The sequence below is a fragment of the Notechis scutatus genome, chromosome Z (assembly GCF_049901735.1).
Source record: "Notechis scutatus isolate UNSWTSFEM ecotype Mainland chromosome Z, rNotScu1.2, whole genome shotgun sequence".
Lineage (NCBI taxonomy): Eukaryota > Metazoa > Chordata > Lepidosauria > Squamata > Elapidae > Notechis > Notechis scutatus.
This window is the reverse complement of record NC_142025.1, coordinates 136,915,695-136,935,931: the sequence shown is the minus strand read 5'-3', so window position 1 is coordinate 136,935,931 and position 20,237 is coordinate 136,915,695. Positions and strand designations below refer to the sequence as shown.

The 20,237-nt window shown below is 40.1% G+C and overlaps 1 protein-coding gene across 1 annotated transcript in view; it reads right to left on the bottom strand.

Annotated features, from left to right (window-relative positions):
• Positions 1-2,503: 2,503 nt before the first annotated feature.
• HSPBP1 (HSPA (Hsp70) binding protein 1) overlaps positions 2,504-20,237 on the bottom strand; it is a 30,754-nt gene continuing 13,020 nt past the window's right edge. Inside the window, exons 6-8 of the mRNA XM_026677444.2 lie at positions 19,008-19,104; positions 17,122-17,233; positions 2,504-4,929 (exon numbers count right to left, since the gene is read on the bottom strand). Coding sequence (XP_026533229.1) covers positions 4,852-4,929; positions 17,122-17,233; positions 19,008-19,104 — 287 coding nt within the window. The 3' untranslated portion in view covers positions 2,504-4,851. The remainder of the gene's footprint in view (positions 4,930-17,121; positions 17,234-19,007; positions 19,105-20,237) is intronic.

Here is a 20,237-nt window from a genome sequence, read left to right as displayed (position 1 = left end):
TGTATGTTTATCTGAGATTTAATAAAACCTTGGAGGAAAGCGGGAGGAGAATAACTGTAAACAAGACAGAGGGAAATATGAATAGGATGACTAAATTTAAAGAGAAGAAATGAGAGTGTTAAAAGATATTTAAGTAGAAATGGGATATATTAAAATCACACTGTATAAAATAATGTATTATCTGCCTTGTAAAAATTTACAAGGGAAAGAGGTTTAATGTCTACAAGGTTTATGTTTTGTTTGTCTTTAAAAATTAATAAAATTTGTTTAAAAAAAAAAGAATACATTTGAAGCCCATGTCCAGGATCCGTCTGTGTGTGGTGGCTCTTGATGCATTGACATCAGTCCACTCCTGTGAAAGTCCCCAACACTTTTGAATGGCCTTTTCCTGACAATCCTCTCCAGGCTGCGGTCATCCCTGCTGCTTGTGCACCTTTTTCTTCCACACTTTTCCCTTCCACATAACTTTCTATTAATGTGCTTTGATACAGCACTTTGGGAACATCCAACTTCCTTTGCAATTACCTTTTGAGGCTTTCCTTCCTTATGGAGGGTGTCAATGATGGTTTTCTGCACAACTGTCAGGTCAGCAGTCTTTCCCATGATTGTGATTCCTACTGAACCAGACTGAGAGACTATTTAAAGGCTCAGGAACCCTTTGCAGGCGTTATGTCTTAATTAGCTGATTCGAGTGGGACACTTTGCGCCTAGAATATTGAACCTTTTCACAATATTCTAATTTTCTGAGATTGTGGATTTGGGGTTTTCATGAGCTGTAAGCCATAATCATCTCAATTATGACACATCACAGCTTGAACTATCTTTCTTTGCATGTAATGAGTCTATCTCATATATTAGGTTTATCTTTTAAGTTGCATTACTGAAATAAATGAACTTTTGCACGATATTCTAATTTTTTGAGTTTCACCTGTATATTGCAACTTGTTTTCCTTTGGGTTGAAGAGACAGCAGGGGACATTTCTTAACCAGGGGATTACACCAGCCTGACAGCTGTGTCATGAATGTAAGCAATTCTGTGGCTGTTGGTCCAAGCAGATCACTGCATCTGGGATGCTGAGCCAGCTATGATTTTGGGAATCTGAGGGATCTCATTGTCAAAGAGAAGTAGGTCAGTGTTTTGTGGGTCACCTGGGATAATCAAGCCCCAACTATAACTCTATGATATCTGCTTTACAGTGTTGCAACAATCAAAACTGGCAGCTGGGCGTTGATGGATTAAACATAGAAACCCTCCCCCTAAATGGTACTTTTGTCAAGGTGGATGGTTTAAATAAGGGGGGAAATTGTTATTGATTTAAAGACCTGCAAATTCTACAGCAAATTGTTATTTTGCACTAAGCCATGAGTCATGGTTTAAAAAGCAAAATAACTGAGTTTATACAGCTTGCTCTAAGCTAAGAGCCAACAAGCTACATCATGGCTGAGACTATATTAACACGTTGGGAACTTTACTTTGAACATAAGATCCACTGAAACTGCTGTTGCTAAATTATTGTTGTATTTTTGTGCTCTAGTACAAAATGACTAGAAAGTCACATCCTATCTTACTGTAATTCTCCTTTCATAAAACATATACAGGTGGTCCTTGACTTACAATTATTCATTTAACAAATATTTGAAGTTACAGCAAGCATAGAAAAAAGTGACTTATGTTCGGTCCTCACACTTACAACCATTGCAGCATCCCCACGGTCACATGATCAAAATTTGAGAGCTTTACAACCAGCAGGTTGCAGCATCCCAGAGTCATGTGATCATCATGTGATTTTCCCAGCTAGCTTCCAAGAAGCAGTCAATGTGAGGGAAGCCGGATTCACTTAATACCTGCAATGATTCACTTAACTATAGCCAAAAAAGAAAAAAAAGGTTATAAAATTGGGCATAACTCACTTAACAGCTGACTTGCTTAGCAATGAAATTTCTGGTCCCAATTGAGGTAGTAAATCAAGGATTATCTTTATGTTATAATAGCAAAGCAGTTCTTTCTTGACAATGCAGCTAAGTGATAGATATCCGTATTTTTATACACAAATTTATAGAAGTAACTCTTATTGGAGGCTGTTTCTCAGCCTTGGGAACTTTTAACATGCAACTCCCAGAATCCATGTTGGCTGGGGAAGGTTGAGAAATACTGCCAAAGAATATATACAGCAGCACTTTGAAGTGCAGCATTTTCACCCTTATAAATTTATGGGACTACTTTAAGGTTAAATGCATTCAGAATTGGAGCATAAACAATGCCATATACTGTATAGCCAAAGCAGCTTGGTTTCAAGCTTATGTCAAAGTTCAGGTACCCCACTCCCCCAACAACGGATTTGGTTAAAGGCCTGAGGTAACACTCTGAATTACTAAACATTTTTAAACACGTTTTAAGCATAGGTATTAGTTGTATAGTTGTCTTTTTTATGTTTAAATTCAGCTTGATTGTAACGCAATATGAAATACCTACTAACATCATCACAGTAGTTAAGAGGATACATGTGGTGAAAGGTTTTTATTCAGGACCCTGAACCCAAAAGTCTATAATCACACATCTAACATTCAAGAAAGAAGATGTGTGTTACTACAAGAGCATCCCCAGCATTTTGGAAAATAAGAAATAAGCCATCTTGCCAAAGGGTTGTTTACGTGATATCTACTTTTTAGCTCTTGGCTGTTCTCTCTCTGCTTTTCAGTTTCATACATTCCTATATCTGGTTAGTGTCAAGTTTATGGATGATGATTTTGGGAAGACAATTCCTTCCCCTGTTCCTACCTGATATATAGGAGTGTGGGAGCAAATCTCATTGCTTTATTTCCCAATACAGGAAGTCCTCGATTTATGACCATTCATTTAGTGACCAAAGTTACAACGGCACTGAAAAAGTGTGTTATGACTGGTTTTCCTACTTATGACCATTGGAGCATCCCCGTGGTCAAGGGATCAAAATTTGGGTGCTTGGCAACCGGCATGTATTTATGATGGTCCCGGGGTCATGTGATCACCTTTTCAAACTTTCTGACAAAATCAATGGAGAAGCCAGATTCACTTAACAGCCGCATGATTCACTTAAAACTGCAGTGATTTGTTTAACAGCTGTTGCAGAAAAGGTCACAAAATTGGGCACAATTCACTTAACTATCTTGCTTAGCAATTGAAATTTTGGGCTTAATTATGGTTGTACATCGAGGACTACCTGTATAATCCAGCAGTCTTGCCTCTAGGGTAGTACCAAGGTAGGCGTTAGCTCAGGGGTCCCCAAACTTGGCAACTTTAAGACTTGTGGACTTCAACTCCCAGAATTGTGGCTGGAGAATTCTGGGAGTTGAAGTCCACAAGTCTTAAAGTTGCCAAGCATGGAGACCTCTGCATTAGCTGATGGAAAGGAGGCTGATTAGGACTAACAGGCTTCCAGTTTGCAGCCCCTTCTCTTGCAGGATCTAGCATCTTCCTCTATGTTTATTTATGTTAAAAGGTGAGAGAGAGGTGTTCAACGTTTTACAAGCTTTTGCTGATAGGAAAAACAAAAAAACATGCCAGACTTATCGCCCAAAAGAGAAACTTGTTAAAAAGAATACAGCAATAGCAAGGCGTGGTGATAGAAGATACAAGCGGCTTGAATACTGTACATCAGATGAGCCAATTGGAGGGGGGGGGAACCCAAAGGTCTACAATCCCCATTTCTAACCAGGAAAGCCATTTGCAAGGGGGGGGAGAGGCAGGGCTCCAAGACTTGCAAAGAAAATGGAATTTCCTTTTACCTCTATGTATGGTAATCCATTTTTCAACTCTACTGAAGCAACAGTCTGCCTTTCAAGCTGCCCAATCTGACATACCTTTTCCAGTTATCCCATATTTGAAACACTTTTTAAAGGTAATTTATCATACAGATCCTGCATTTCTACATAGGCGTAAAAAGCTCAGTTTGCTGAACAAACATGACATATTTAGAGAAGAAATTTGGGGGTCCCCTACTTCCTATCATCCCCAAGAGATAGACATTATTTTAAGCAGAATCCTGAACTAAAATTGATTAAAATATGGCTGTAGCCAGGTTTCCTAATGTTCTGCACAAAAATGCAGCAATCTTGTAAGTCTGGAGTGGGAGGTGATGTGTTTAAATTTTTAACAACCCTCTCACCCCCAGCCATAGATTGAGAGGTGCTGAAAGCATTTTGGTGCTCAAGAGCAGTGCAGCAACATTCCTGTCTTTCAGTGCTAGCTGGAAAAGAGTTTGCCCCCCAAACTTTGTTCTCCCTACCTGTGGGCTTCAATTGCTACCTGCATGAACAGAGATAAAGCATCACAAACCCTGTTTTTGATAGTTTAAGGATAATGGGAGTGAACGTTCAAACATCTGGAAGGCACATGCTTGGGAACGGAATTTTTTAAAAATGCTGATTTCTCTTCCAAGGCTTTAATGGCCAAGCCATTAAAAAGTACTCAAACTCGTCCCTCCCTTACTAATCACAGCAACGATGAAAACAAGCAAAGCACAATAGGAAGTAGGGCTCATTTCCCAGTTAAAGTTGGAGGTTGAAAGAATCCTTTAAAAACTATGGTTTTTAGAGTAGGGAAGCTATACTGTGATGAGCAAAGTTACAAGGATAGAAAAATGCATTTTGCAGGATGATGAAGAGGAAGTTATGCAGCAACAGCTTATGAAAGTCTTCCTGCTGATCATTCAGCTTAACAGCAACATATCTCAGTTTCCGAAAGATCTTCTGTTACTCCAGCTTACCGCTGGGTCAGTGGACGTAGGATAAATGTGGGTATTTCCATCGGAGACCTCCAACCAGCACAGATCCAAAGACGAGTGCGAACTTCAGCCATGTCAAACAGCCAAGCTACCGGTCCATGTTGTTTTCCTCAGGCTGACTGTGGAAGCAAAGACGCAGTAGGGTCTCGCAGAAATCCAGCTCCTCCTTTATTTTATTTTTCAAATTAAAAAAAGAAAAGAAAAAAAGAATAGGTGATAAATAAATTATTGGATTTCTGCAACTTTATGCATCTGTCAATAAAAGTCCAAGCTAACGAGAACTTTCAGTGCATGCAGCAATCAGGAGTGCTTGCCTTGCTGGCAAAACTTCAGTCTCAATACTGTTTCTTTTTTTCCATTCTGCCCCCACAAGTGACTTTTCTATTAATTCCTGTAATATCTAATGTTAGACCACTATGACTAATACAGGCAGTCCTTGACTTATGACTGGTTGCCTAATGACCATTCAAAGTTACGATGGACCTTCCCAGGGCTTCTTATGACTTGGGAAGTTCTGGTGTTCAGGTCTCCCCTGCAGTCACATGATCATATTTTGGGCCCTCGGCCCACGTTTACGGCCGTTTGCAGCATCCCACAATCACGTCATCATGATTTGCATTTTTACTTGGAAAACGGCACTTCCGGTTTCTGTCAGAAAGTGCTTGTTGAAATGGATTCACTTAAAAGGCTGCGGCATTCATTTTATGACCACAGCAGGAAAATAAAAGTCATCAAACTGGGCGCGATGACATGGTGACCTGCTTAACGACTGGTGTGACTCAGAAGTGTAATTCTGAGCTCAACTGCAGCCATAAATCGAGGACCACTTATAGGCATGTCCTGACTCAATTCTCTGATGGGGCAATTTCAGACTCCCATTTTGGGTGGGAAAGGGGGAAAGAAAGGCAAAACATTTTTAATTTGAAAACTCCCATGTTAAACAAGAATGAATAATTGCCTCCATCATAGACAGGTAGTCCTCAATTTATGACCACAATTGAGCCAAAAATTTAGGTTCCTAAGTGAGAAATTTGTTAAGTGAGTTTTGCTCCATTTTATGATTTTTCTTGCCAAATTTGTTAAGTGAGTCACTGTATTTGTTAAATCAGTAATACGATTGTTAAATCAATCTGGTTTCTCCATTGACTTTGCTTATCAGAAGGCCGCAAAAGAGGATGAAGGCACTCCGGGACACAGCGACCGTCATAAATATGAACCAGTTGTCAAGCATCCAAATGTAAATCAGGTGACTGTGGGGATGTTGCAATGGTCATATGTGTGAAAAACAATCATTAGTCAGTGCTGTGGTAACTTTGAACGGTCATTAAATGAACTGTTGTAAGTTGAGGAATACCTGTATTAGTTTTCCTTAATTGTGAAGGGAAAAACATTTTTTTTTTTTGCTTCCAAGAGCTGTATTCCAGCAGGGAGTGGGAGGCCTATTCCATACCAAAGAGAGAGCTCAGCAGTTTAGTGCAACTGGAACAAAATTTGGATCGAGTTGCCTATTTTCTCTTCCTTCATAGAAGAGGCTGCAGGAAAGAAACAGGGAATTTGCTCCAGCCATCTAAAATAACTAACTGAAAAAGCTTTTACAATTAGGCTGCAGTCCACATGAATCTAGTTAATGACTTGCAGGAGCCTTAGACAGCTGGTAACCCAGCCTCTTTGCAAAGCCCTAATATCCATCAGTCCCCACTGGCTTGGCCAATGTCTAAGGACTGTGGGAAAGTAAACTAAAATCTCTGCAGGGGAGTTAGGTGTCTGTCCTTATCCATCCTTGCTCAAAGTATTTCCCTGACCTTTTGTGAACCTGTCCTGTTGACATGCACAGCAAAAAAAAAAAAAAAAAACTCCTGGAACATTTTTGTTACTAAGAGTTAAACTTTACTGACAGATCCATACAGGCACAGAAGAAGTAAAGCCAGTTCTGAGGTTTCGGTGCAAAGCACAGCATAGTAAAACCCTCTTTTCCTTCCCCCCAGGCAGCCCTGTGCCCACTGTCCATCAATCCAGGTTAAGCATTTTACTTGGGGGGAGGGGGGGAAGAAACAGTCTAAATTCCCTTTTCCCCCCTCCCAGCTTCCCATACATTCCAGTCATACCCATCTCCCCTCTCTTAGCTTTTGTCAAACTGCGAGCGTCACCTTTAGACTCAAAAAATGGGAATATAATCCTCTGAATCATGACTAATAACACGGTGCTAGTAGCGTCACCCGCCCAGGTAGACCAGATGGGAAATATAACCACATAAGCTAAATCTACTTCACTGTGAAGCTACAGTGATAGAATCTTGCAAATCTCAATTGAGAGAATATAAATCTCCCACCATCTCCTTTACAGCCCAAGAAATTAGGGAGGGTCCGTTCTCTTTCCCTGCCCATTATCCAGCTGCAGGCTATATTGTCACTTATCTGTTTCCCAGGCACGGTCACCTTGTTTCCCAGGGCCATTCCCACATTCCATTATAGATAGTCCTCCTCATTAAGCAACCATTTATGGTTATGAAAAAGTATCTTTATGACCAAACCTCACATTTTGCCTGTCTGTAGAGCAAAGGAAACCTGAAACAGACATGGTTTCACTCAACAACCACTTCGCTTAACCAAGTTGCCAGGCCCAATTGTGGTCGCTAAATGAGGACTATCTGTAAGGACAAATGTAGCATCGAATCTATCTCATCTGTACTGGCTGTCTTTTCTTTTTCCAACATCTATTGAAGCCCAATTTTCAGTATCTTGTAGCTTAAAAAACATTTCATTTCAAACTAGTTTCCAGCAGTCATAAGCACAAAAAGGAAATTGTGCATGTAAGTATTACAATATATGGCTGCTGTTTTAAAATTCTAAAAGTAAGACAGGATTTAAACGTGTTACATCTCAAATGGTTTTAGCCAAGCTCTTTAGTGAAGAAATCTCAGAGTGTGACCTGTATGAAATGAATATAAACAATATACTCCCTGCTGGCAAGATTACCATCGGTAGTGATGTAAAAGAAAGGATTAAGAGAAAATTAAAACCAAAAACCAAACAGAGAATAAAATGAAATGAAACAGAAACAGTTTAGTGAGGAATCATAAAACCATGATCCCTAGGAATGTGGAGTGGCTTTATCAATGCCATATTGTCTATACAATACAGATAGTCCTTGACTAACAACAGTTCATTTAATGACTATTCAAAGTTATAACGGCATTTTAAAAAGTGACATGCCCACTTTCGCACTTGCCACCACTGCAGCATCCCCAAGTTTATGTGATCAAAATTCAGATGCTTGGCAACTGGTTTCATATTTATGACCGTTTGTGACCTGTTGACAAGCTAAGTCAATAGGGAAGTCAAATTCACTTAACAACTGGGTTACTAACTTAATAACTGCAATGATTCACTTAATAACTGTGACAAGTCGTAAAATGGGGCAAAACTCACTTAACAAATGCCTCACTTAGCAACATAAATTTTGGGCTCAATTGTGGTCATAAGTTAAGGACTACTTGTATATTTCTTCCCCCAGGAGGGTCATGTGAGCTGCCCAGTCACTGAAAGTGAGTGGGTGGCCATATAAATTATCTAAATAAATTAGAGTTTATTACTTGTACAATCTAACACAAATAATTATCTGTAGAATCCAAACAGCTAAGGATTCAAAATTTGACGTAATGGATACAACGAAAGAAAGAGAATTGAAAGCATGGGTAAATTAAGAAAGAAAATAGACATATTTCAATCAGACCATTTTATTAAATTTGTATGTATATGCACACACATGTGCACACAATCATCTAGGGAATGCCCAGCTAATCAAACAAACAAATATAATGGGGAACGGTATCTAAAAAGAACAAATCAAATAGGTTTTATTTAGAGGAAAAGAATTGGACAAGATATAAAACAAACACAACCAGAGAAACTGATTGATTTCCCAGAGCTGAGAAAATACGAGGAAGCTGGTCACTGAGATGCATAGAACATGCCTCAAGAGACCAGGGTTTTTATTTATTTTTTTAAAAGATTGCCTTTGAGGTTTGAACCTTGGATTGGCAAAAGAGAGATGACCCAACAGCAATGAGCAGAAAGAATCAGGCCTCAGCTGAATCTCAGCGTACCAGTTTTCTAAGTGAAAAAAATTTGTGTATGTGTTTGTTTGTTTTTTAAATGCCTTCAAGTCAGTGTTACTCCTAGCAACTGTCTGGACTGGTTTGGGGTGTTTTTTTTGTTTTGTTTTTTGGCAAGGTGTCTGAAGTGGTTTTTCCTGCCTTCTTCTTCCCAGAACTGACAGATAATGACTGGCCCCAAGTTTCCCAGCTGGCTTTGTTCCTGAAACAGGACTAGAACTCAGTTTCTGAGTTTCTACTCTGGTGTTTTAATCGCTATATGAAACTGTTCCCCTTTTTTTTGTCTTTATAAGAAAGAAATAGTTGAATATGCAACGAATATCCCGTCTGTACTAGAAATAAGCAGGATGGTATCCTAGGATATAGCTGATCATATAACCCGAAAGTATAAGCCTTACTTGGAGCCATACTTGCCCAGCAAGCTCCCTTATACCAAGGATAGGCCACAGAAAAACAAACCTACTTCCTGAGTCTGTTGCAAACATGGTGCCATAGCTATTTGTGCATAAAAAAGGGACCATGTTTTCATCTGGCAACATTATGGAGCCTGGCAAGAGAAAGGGAAGGATGGTAGTTAAAAGACGGAACCATGAAGTTGCTTTTCTCATCCCCTCTACTTACTGCATTATGCCAATTGTTTAATTATCAAGCCCGGTGCAACCTAATTGCTATGTTCGTTGAAAACTGTCGACTGCTAACAGCAGGGGTGGGAAAACTGTTTGTTCCGGGAACATGCGAGAGAACCACTTTCACAAAAGTAATGTCGCTCTCTTCCTCCCCCTCCCCAATCTTCAATTCATGCTAAAGCAGAGGTGACAAAGCTAGAATTATGATTGGCAGTCTGGATTACAACTCCTACAATTCTTTGCCAGTGGCCACACTGATGATAACTGAAGTCCCAAACATCTACAGAGTACCAGGCTGCCTGTCTCAGTTATATAAAGAGATTCACACATGCAGCTTGTAATTGCATGGAAAGCCACCCTCTCCCACATGTCCTTTTGGGTGCTGAACAATGGGACCCTATATTTGGCCTATATAGTCCTTGCATTATGACCAGAATGTCCATTGTTAAGCAAGACAGTTGATAAGTGCATCATGTCTGATTTTGCAACTGTTTTTACCAATGGGGTTGTTAAGTAAATCATGTAGTTGTTAAGCAAATCACACAGTTGTTAAATGAAGCCAGCTTTCCCCATTGGTGGAAGCCAGCTGGGAAGATTGCAAATGGCAATCACGTGACTTTAGGATGCCGCAGCCATAGTAAACACATGCCAGTTGCCAAGCACCCAAATCACGTGACCCTGGGGATGCTGTGATGGTCATAAGTGTGAGAACTCATCATAAATCACTTTTTTCAGTATCAGTGTAAGTTTGAATGGCTGAAAAATGAATGGTTGTAAGTCTTTAGGATCTAATCCCAAGCATGAACTTCAAGGCAAGCATAAACCTCAAGACAACCAATCAAGTGATGAGGAGTAACAAGAACCCGGATATAAAACAGGAGACATAGGAAGTAATTGCAAGGTCAATCAAAAAGGCAGCATGAGTGCATGCTTTGGCTGCTGCTCACGCAAGTGGGGATGAGCGTGTGCGTACTCACCCAACGTTTCTGCAGCCCAGTTGCAAACAGCTTACGGCCCACTAATGGACTGCAGCCCATAGGTTGGGGACCCCTGTCCTAGTATATGAGGGCAGGTACAATACTTTTGTCATTACCGATCCCTGGTGGGATGAAACCCACTGGAAGGAAATTGCTAGAAGGATTTAAATTGTTTAAAAAACCCCGACCTAATAAAATAGGATGTGGTATTTCATTATATGTAAGAAATAACTACACCTCTATAGAAATGTGGGTGGGTGGGTGGGTGTGGAGACAAGAATGAAAACCTTCTTGAATATATTTGAGCTAATATAAAAGAAAAGAAAAATGACAGTGTATAGGTTTATACTTGCCATCCAAACAAGCAGAAGAAATAGATGACCTTTTTGCTAATCAGTTAGCTGAGGTGTGGAGGAAGCACACCAATGGGGGACTTTAACTGTCCTGACATCAACTGGGGGACCAACTCGGCACCAAGTGGAAGATCAAACAGGTTCCTGACAAATCTAGCAAAAACTTTGTCATCCAGACATATTTTACTTAGACTTCAGTAAGGCATTTGACAAAGTAGACCACGACTTATTTTTTTGGTAAGACAGAACAATGTGGGATAGGTAATGCCACCACCAGATGGATTTACAATGGCAGATCAACTTCACACTCAATGTGAAGTTCTCACTATACTGAAATGGAGAGAAGCATGCAGTAGGGTATGTCCAGGTTCTCTCTTAGATCCAGTCCTCCTAAAAATCTTCATAAATGATTTAGATGAGGGACTAGAAGGGGAGCTCATCAAATTTCCAGATGACACCAATTTGGTGGAAATAGACAACACTTTAAGAAATAGACTCAAGATGCAGAAGGATCTTGACCAGATGTGGGCATTTTACAGCCCGCAGGACACATTTGGACTTTTGGCTACCCTGTCCAGTCTGTGGCTCCAAGGTTTCTTGCAACCCTATTGTTCTATAGTCTAAGTCAAAGACTACCTGTATATATACTATCTATTTGCATTAGAAAATGTGCCCATTTAATATAGTCTGTGGTGTGTAAGTCCATAAAAGTCATATTCCTGCAAAAATACAAAAACTAGTATGTGGGGCTGAGCAATTATTTTCTGCTCAGTTGATGATTACTTATGGGATTACTTACTGGCCTTGGAAGTGAGTTAGTGGATTTTTAGTGAAAAATTCATCATCAAAAAGTGCAAAGAAGAGCAATTAAGATGATTAAAGACCTGGAGACAAATATGATGAATGGTTGCAGGAATTGGGTGTGGCTAGTCTTTCGAAAAGAAGGAGTAGGGATGAAATTATAGCAGTATTGCAGTATTTGAGGGGCCGCCACTAAGAGAAGGGAGTCAACTTCATTTACAAAGCAAAATAAGACAAGACAAGAAGCAATGGATGGAAGAGAAGCAACCTGAAATCAAGGAGAAACTTCCTAACAGTGAGAACAATAAACCAGGATTACTTTCGGAAGTTGTGGGTGCTTCATCCCAGGAGGTTTTTAAGAAAAGACTGAACAGCCACCTGTTTGAAATGGTATGGGGACTCCTGCTTCAGCAGGTTGAAGAAGACCTACAAGGCCCCTTCCAGCTGTGCTCTATTAATAATAATAGTACTTGCCCTCCAAAAAAACTTCAAACTTTGATTTCTTAATGGCTTGTTCTTTTCAGGCAATAGTAAGATTTTTCCTGGATGTTTTTGTGCAATTGGCTGACCACTGTGAGAATTGACTGATGGGACGGGGCCCAATCCAGTAGGCACTATTATGTTACTAAATTACTAAATAAGCTACCAACTAATCCAATAAAACTGCATTATTACCCTCAGTAGTTACATAATTAATGTTTAATCTTCATCAGCATGATCTGTCTTTATTATCCTCCGGAATGATTTTGAAAGGACAGGCCAATGTAATTTGTAAGAGCAGACTGCAAATATACAATCTGGGGCCATAATGAAAAAAACAGCATATCTTAGGTCAAGCCTGCTTGCATCATGGAAGTGGGGAATAACCAACAGCCTGCCAGCCAAAGGTAGACCTGACCTGAACCCCAAAGTTATGAATACTAAAACTAGTTTGATTACACAGGCAGTCTTCAGTTAACTAATGTAATAGGGACTGTAAATTTCCATCACTAAGCAATATGGTTATAAAGTTCCGTGTCACATGACTGCATCATTTAACAATAGCAACTCAAGCATTCTTGGATGCTGTTGTTAACCAAATCCCACCCAATCCAACACATTCCTGGCTTGGTCCCTCCCAGCCCCAAGTCTCAGTAAGCTAAGGGACTTTCTCCTCTTCAACTCCACCCATCTCTGCTCTTTCGGCTGCCCTGCCCTTCCCCCTCTACTGGCCTTGCCACCCTGTGCTTTGCTCACTTTGCTTCTAAGTCTTGTGAGAAGGCTCCACACAATTTGGACAAGGCCTCGTATAGCCTCAGGAAGAAGGCCTGGCACAGCCAACGGCTGCCTTATGAAGGGTCAGGCCAGGAGCCGTGGTGGCACAGAGGTGAGGATGCAGTATTGCAGGATAACTCACCACTCACTCCAGGAGTTCCAGGCACCCGATCCTGACCAGCTCAAGGCTGACTCAGACTTTCATCTTTCCAAAGATGGTAAAATGAAGACCCAGATTGTTGGGGACAATATGTTGACTCGGTAACCCACTTAGAGAGGGCTGTAAAGCACTGTGGAGTGGTATATACCGTATTTTTCGGAGTATAAGACACACTTTTTCCACCCCCAAAAGGGGGTGGAAATCTTTGTGCATCTTATACAGCCAATGTTGCCGAAGCCCTGCCCACCCACCAGACCACATCCTTCGGCCTCTGCCTCCCAGCAATTTGCCTCCTTGCAGCACAAACAGCCTGGTCAGGTTCAGCACAGCCTGATTAGCACAAGCAGCTGATTGTCGGTTGGATCAGCCTCCTGACAATCAGCTATTTCAGGCTGCAGGGATCGCCATTGCCTATTGTTGCCTCTGGGCACCCCATTTTCGGCCTCCGCATCCTGTTTTTGGCCTCTGTGTGCCCCGTTTTTGACCCGTTCCAGGCAGCAGGGAGGCAGAGGCAGGTTTGTTTTTCTTATTATTATTACCTTTATTGTCAGAGTACAACATGTGTACAATGAGATTGGCTGAGTCTCCCTTCGTGCACCCCCCCAACACAACTCACAGTGAGGACAGATGTCCCTAGCTTTGCTGGCTGGGGAATTTTGGGAGTTGAAGTCCTCCAGGCTTAAAGTTGCCAAGGTTGGGGACCCCTGCTTTAAAGGTTAAAACCAGCACTCTGAACTGCATCCAGAAACTTGGTGGTCAGCCCTTGCCAATAAGGCAGAGCTGTGTGGTTTCACTGTTTTCTTTTTTTAATATAATTTCAATAAGAATTTTGATTATAATAGTAAAAACAATACAAACTAAACTTAGATAAAGAGAAAGGAGGAAAAAGAAGAAGAAAATGTACAGGAAAGAAAAAAAAATAAAGTAGTGACATCCAACCTTTATCACAACAAATATCAACAAGTTTAATAACTTTTAGCTCCTTTTCAGGTTACAAAAGGATTATCTCTTCATCCCATATCCCATCCCATATCTATAAATAAATTCATAAAACATAAACTTTTCAGTCCTGGGATCAGAAAAAAGTCCAGAAAGAATTGCCAGAACTTGGCAAAAAAAATGGTCTCACTTTTATGTTTTTATGTATTTATATATCCCACCTTTATTGTTTTTATAAATAACTCAAGGCAGCAATCATATCCAATACACCTTCCTCCTCCTAGTTTTCCAGCACAAGAATCCTGTGTGATTGTTTTGGGTTGAGAGACAATGACTGGCCCAGTAACCCAGCTGGCTTTCATAGCTAGGGAGGGACTTGAACTCACGAACTCTTACTTTCTATCCTGGTGACTGAATTACTAGACAAGGCACGTCTAATCTGTAACCCATGAACTGCATGCGCCCCTGGACAGGTAGTAATGCATCCTCACAAGATCGCAAAGTTTTAACATTATTATGTGATGTACATATATTAACTTAATTATGCATTTTATATTTGGCCCAAGACAATTCCTCTTTACTCAATGTAGCTGAGGCAAGCCAGAAGCTTGAACATCCATGCACCAAATTGACTCTTGATTAAATAAATCAACTTTATATTTGTTCCTTTTACTTCTAACAATCTTAATCTCTAATTCAATCAAGTATTGTTATAGGATTTAATTTCTCTTTATCCCATTGCACAAAATTTCTTTTAATATGTTTAATATGCCTCTTTTGTAGATCTAGTAAGAAAATATTTCCCAGATCATTCTCTATTTATATTTTCCTTTTAAGTTTTCAAACATCAGGGAGTTTCTTTTGTATATCCAAAAAGGGTCTTTTTCAGATTATTCTCTTGGAGTGTCATTTGTAGTTCCACTTCTGGTACTTTGTCTATCTTGTCAGATAACATTTGCTATAAACCTGTCATTCCCTCATTGACATCTTCTAGACATAATCTATCCACAGAATCGAACATCATTAGTGATATTGTCGATAATATAGCTACTAACTTCTGGCTTCATTCTTTAGAGATCTCCTTTAATATTTCCGATGTTATGTTTCTGTCATTTTGTAAGTCGCAGTATTAATTGACATCAATAACAGACTTGTATTTTTATTCTTCTGCTCAGAATATCTAATCCCCCTTTAAAGTTTAAACTGGTGTCCAGCTTCTAAAATCCTAAAGTAACTTACCTTTGTTGTGGCTTACAATAGCCAGAATAGTCAATATATCACTGTTTTCCATAAGAAACCAATTCATAGCCAATTCCAAAATCTTAGCAATATTCTAAATTTATCCAAATCCTTAATCTATTGAGAAAATAAATCAAATTCTTAGTCTTTTACTGTTCATTTCAAAATATCTTAAGTCCTTACATTTATAATTTTTCAAACTTGTTGTTCCAAAGGTCTCTAATAGCTTTAAAATGATTAATAACCAATTTCTAAAAGTGGTTAGAAAGTGAGGCTTGCAAACATGGTGTTCTTTAAAAGGCTCTGTGACAGTTGTGAGCAAGATGGCCGATCCCTTTGTCTCTCAACACTCAAACCCATAGAAAACCATTGTCCTGCAGTTCCCTCACAAGAGGCAGCATCCAGAGGACATATGTCTATTCTCCAAAATAGGCAGGACAAGAACCAATGGATGGAACCTAATCAAGGAGAGAAGCAATCTAGAACTAAGAAGAAACTTCTTAACAGTTAGAACAATCAGTGGAACGGCTTGCCTCTAAGAAGGGTGCTCCAACACTGAAAGTTTTTAAGATTGGACAACCATTTGTCTGAAATAGTATTAGGTTTCCTGCCTGAACAAGGGGTTGGATTAGAACAGTGGCCCCCCAACCTTTTTTGAACCAGGGACCGGTTTCATGATTATTTATTCTTCCACGGACCGGTACCTGAGTAACGTGAGACTCTACCGCCATCGGGACGGCTCTTCGTTCGAAGCCGCCACCCCCATTCGACGAAGCTAAGGCGCGAGCACCCAAACGCCGCTTTCCAACTGAAAACCCGGAAGCACTTTCCAACCGAAAACCCAGAAGCAACCGAAAACCCGGAAGCGCCGTCGAAACAAGATGGCGGCGCCTAAGCTTTGCGGCCCGGTAAAAAATGATCCACGGACCGGTACCGGTCCAGGGACCGGTGGTTGGGGACCCCTGGATTAGAAGACCTCCAAGATCCTTTCCAACTTTATTATTTATTCTGTTCTGTTCCTGTCCTATCGCTATCCAAAGAGATTCTGAAGTTCTTGTTCACCTGTTCTTCAGTCTTCTACTTTAAAAAAAATATTTATTAAATATATATATGTCCCCGATTTCACAGTCTTTGCTACAGTTGTCAGTTCCATTTTCATTATATTTCCCCTGGAACTTGTTGCCTTCATAATTTTCAATCTGATATAGATGTTTATGTTTTTTCCTCCTTTCTTTTTCTCAGATGTCCCCCAGGCTACCCCCTCCCCTTTTCTTGAAACCCCATCTTTCTGGCCCCCATCACCTTATCCCATTCTTATCAAAATGTTTCTCAAGGTAACACCTCAAGCAGGGGTGGGATTCAAAATTTTAACAACCAGTTCTGTGGGCGTGGCTTAGGTGGTGGGCATGGCTTGGTGGTCATGTTATTGGCTGGGTGTGGCCAACTTAACATGCATCTCCTCGCCTGGCCTCTGATGACTGTGGGGATGCTGCAACAGTCGTAAGTGTGAAAAATGGTCATAAGTCACTTTTTTCAGTGCCATTCTAACTTTGAATGCTCACTCCACACAAGCAAAGTACTAGCAAAGGAGGGGGAAAAAACTCCAGAGATGTTCCTGAGACAGGAAGTCTAGTCCTGCCAAGAATGTAATAAGGGTTAACGGAGAGGCAGTTTCTGTAAGCAACACCAGAATGTTTCCTTCCTGCCTTCCTTACAGGATTAGGCCAGTAATTTCTTCTAACAACCAGTTCTCCGAACTGCTTAGAATGTTAACAACTGATTCTAGCAAATAGGTGCGAACTAGTAGAATCCCACCCCTGATCTCAAGTCTTTCTCAAGTATCAGGTAACTGAAAAAGTGGAGGTGACAGTAGGAGTAACTGGATGCAGGCCTACCTGGAATTCTTCTTGATTCCTAAGCAGCTGACAGCGTTCCTTTAGCAGTTCCTCCAATGCTAATTCTGGCTCTTGACACTCTCGCACACCTTGGGGGAAATCTGTTACCAGACTGGAAAGTTCAAGGATATCAGTCAAACAGAGAGAAAGAAAGAAGCAAAGCTTAGAGGTGGGTGAATGAGAAGTTAACAATTTCTTTTTTTAAAAAAAAGAATTTGGGTGTCCTTTATTCATTTAATAAAAAAAAAGGAAAAAAAGAATGAAAGAAACAGAACAAAAACAGAGAAAGGAATACAGCATATTGTATCATGCTGTATAGTGAACCTATGCAAAATATATTGATTATATATGGCACAGACATGGATAAGAAGCCATACTTTTTGTTAGCTGAGAGATAACTGAATGTCTTTTGTTTTATTTAACTATTTGTTTGTTTGTTTATGGCTTCATTTGATCTGACAACTTGCAAAAATATGAGTCTGGGCAGTGTACAACGATAAAAACAAAATTTGAAACAAAAAACAGTCAGGGTTCATCAACATATATTCCATTTTCCAGGATTAGCTTCTCTAACATTCTGGCCCATGTGGCTGAGGGAATAGCCAATTCTTCAAAGTCTTCTTAAGAGTTTAACAGGATAGGGGCCAGTCAAATCTCACAGTAGCTCAGAAGGCCTGTAAGCTAGCAGGGCTGGGCCAGCTGAACCTTGTGTTTATTTAAAATGAAATCTGGAGCCCAAGGAAACACCAAGGACCCAGCTACATATTCTTAATATGGTTTGTTGCATATAGCAGATCCTTCATAAAATAATTTTAATATGATGAAAATTCCCTGTCAGCTCATCTTGGATTTTAAAACAAACCTAATATCAATATAATGAATTAACAAACACAGTCATAGTCTCAAAGAATGGAGAAAGAACTGTTTCCACTCATTGCTCCTGCCAGCCATTCAGCAATCAGTCCCTTCCCTACTCAAATTATAAGCAATGTTTTAAAATTGTACAGTTGCATGTTTTTAAATGTATGCATGTATGTTTTCCATTTGTAAGCCATCCAGTGTTCACTGGAGGGTGCAGCTATAATAAATTTAAATAAAGAGCCAATTGGGTCTAGTGGTAACTGAGGCACTGAGTTAGAAAGCAATAGACAGTGTATTAAAGTCCCCATTAGCCATGAGAGCCAGGTGGGTAACTTTGAGCCTGTCACTCTCTCTCAACACAACCCACCTCACAGGGTGGTTGTTGTTGTGGGAAAAATAGCAGAAGTGTGTTGGATATATTACCTGTTTTGAGTTATTTGTTAAATAACAAAAGTAGAATATAAATATATATATGAATAAATAATTTAGTCATTCAATTTCTATAGTTTCCCAATCTCAGTCAATGACTCTAGACGGCTTACAATACAAAAAACATATTACCATTTAAGTACTAAAAACATTTTAAAACAATAAAAACAAGAATGCAGTTCTCAGCAGTCTATCCACTTAAGTTTCATTATTTAGAGCCTGTGTTTTTCAAACTTGGAAACTTTTAAGAAGTGTGGACCTTAACTTCCAGAATTCACCAGCCACCAGCCAAATCTTGCTGTGGAATTTTTGGAATTGGAAGTTCCCACACCTTCCCAAGATTGAAGACAATGATTAGAGCACTATCCAGAGTTTGGCAAATCTCAGTGGTTCCCCCTGACGGCAATCACCATAATAACTGGTGAAGAGAAATGTCTTCTGCAGCTCTTACGATGTTTCCTTCCTTCTTTTTTTTTGTCTTCTTCTTTCTTGAGCTACCTCTTTTAGACAGATAGGCCTTCACCTGTTCTGCCAAGGACATTTTCCCCACATCCAAATCCCACTTCTAATTCTCTGAATTTCATTCTTGTTGATACCTGCACAGGGCTCCCAGGACGTGCTCATGGAAGGTACTGTGTTCAGATCGGACCAGAGCCACCAGCTGTTGAACCATGCCCATGGAACAGAGAGTCTCTGCAGGGAGAAAAATGCAGAAGGTGTTAACTCCTCAAATGAAAGTAAAAGTTCCTTTATAGCAAAAGTCAGCAAACTCTGGTATGGACAAGAGGCCAAATCTAGCCCAATATAGGTGTTCCTCAACATACAACCATTTGTTGTGACTGTTCAAATTTACAATGGCACTGAAAAAAGTGACTTATGGCTGTCTTTCACACAACTGTTGATCATGGTCACGTGATCAAAATTTAGGCACTTGGCAATTGGCAGGTATGTATGGTGGTTGTACTATCCAGGTCATGTGATCACCATTATCCCAGGTCATGTGATCCCAGCCGGTTTCAGACAAGCAAAGTTAGCGGTGCAAGCCAGATTCGGTTAATGACCACATGATTCACTCAATAACTGCAGTAATTTGCTTAAAAACTGTGGGGGGAAAAGGTTGTAACTGACTCAACAACTGCTTTCCTTAGCAATGGAAATTTTGGACTCAACTGTGGTGGTTGAAGTCTATCTGTACTTCTTTTTATGTGGCTCACAAGCGAACAGTGGATAGGGAGGTGGAAGATCACCAGGTCAGAGTTGTAGTCACTATTAGGACAATAGTGTTTGTTTGTTTGTCAAACATGTACAAGATAACAAGTATAAGTATGGACATAAACATGAACAAAGGAATTACATACAGATAAATGGGGATAGTAAGACAGGGACGGTAGGCACGCTAGTGCGCTTATGCATGCCCCTTTACGGACCTCTTTAGGAATGGGGTGAGGTCCACGGTAGATAGTTTGAGGTTGAAGCTATGAGGATTTGAGGGTGTAACAAAAGAGTCGGGTAGAGCTTTCCAGGCATTGACCACTGTTGCTGAAGTTGTACTTTCTGCAATCGAGTTTGAAGCAGTTTACCTTGAGTTTCTATTGATTGTTTGCCATTGTATTATTGTGGTTGAAGCTGAAGAAGTCATTGACAGGTAAGACGTTGTGGCAGACAATTTTGTTACTATGCTTAGATCAGACCGTAGGCGTCACAGTTCCAGATTGTCCATGCCCAAAATTTCAAGCCTGGTGGCATAAGGGATTTTATTGTGAGTAGAGGAGTGGAGTACTCTTCTTGTGAAATACCTCTTGTCCCGCTCAATCGTGTTAATGTCC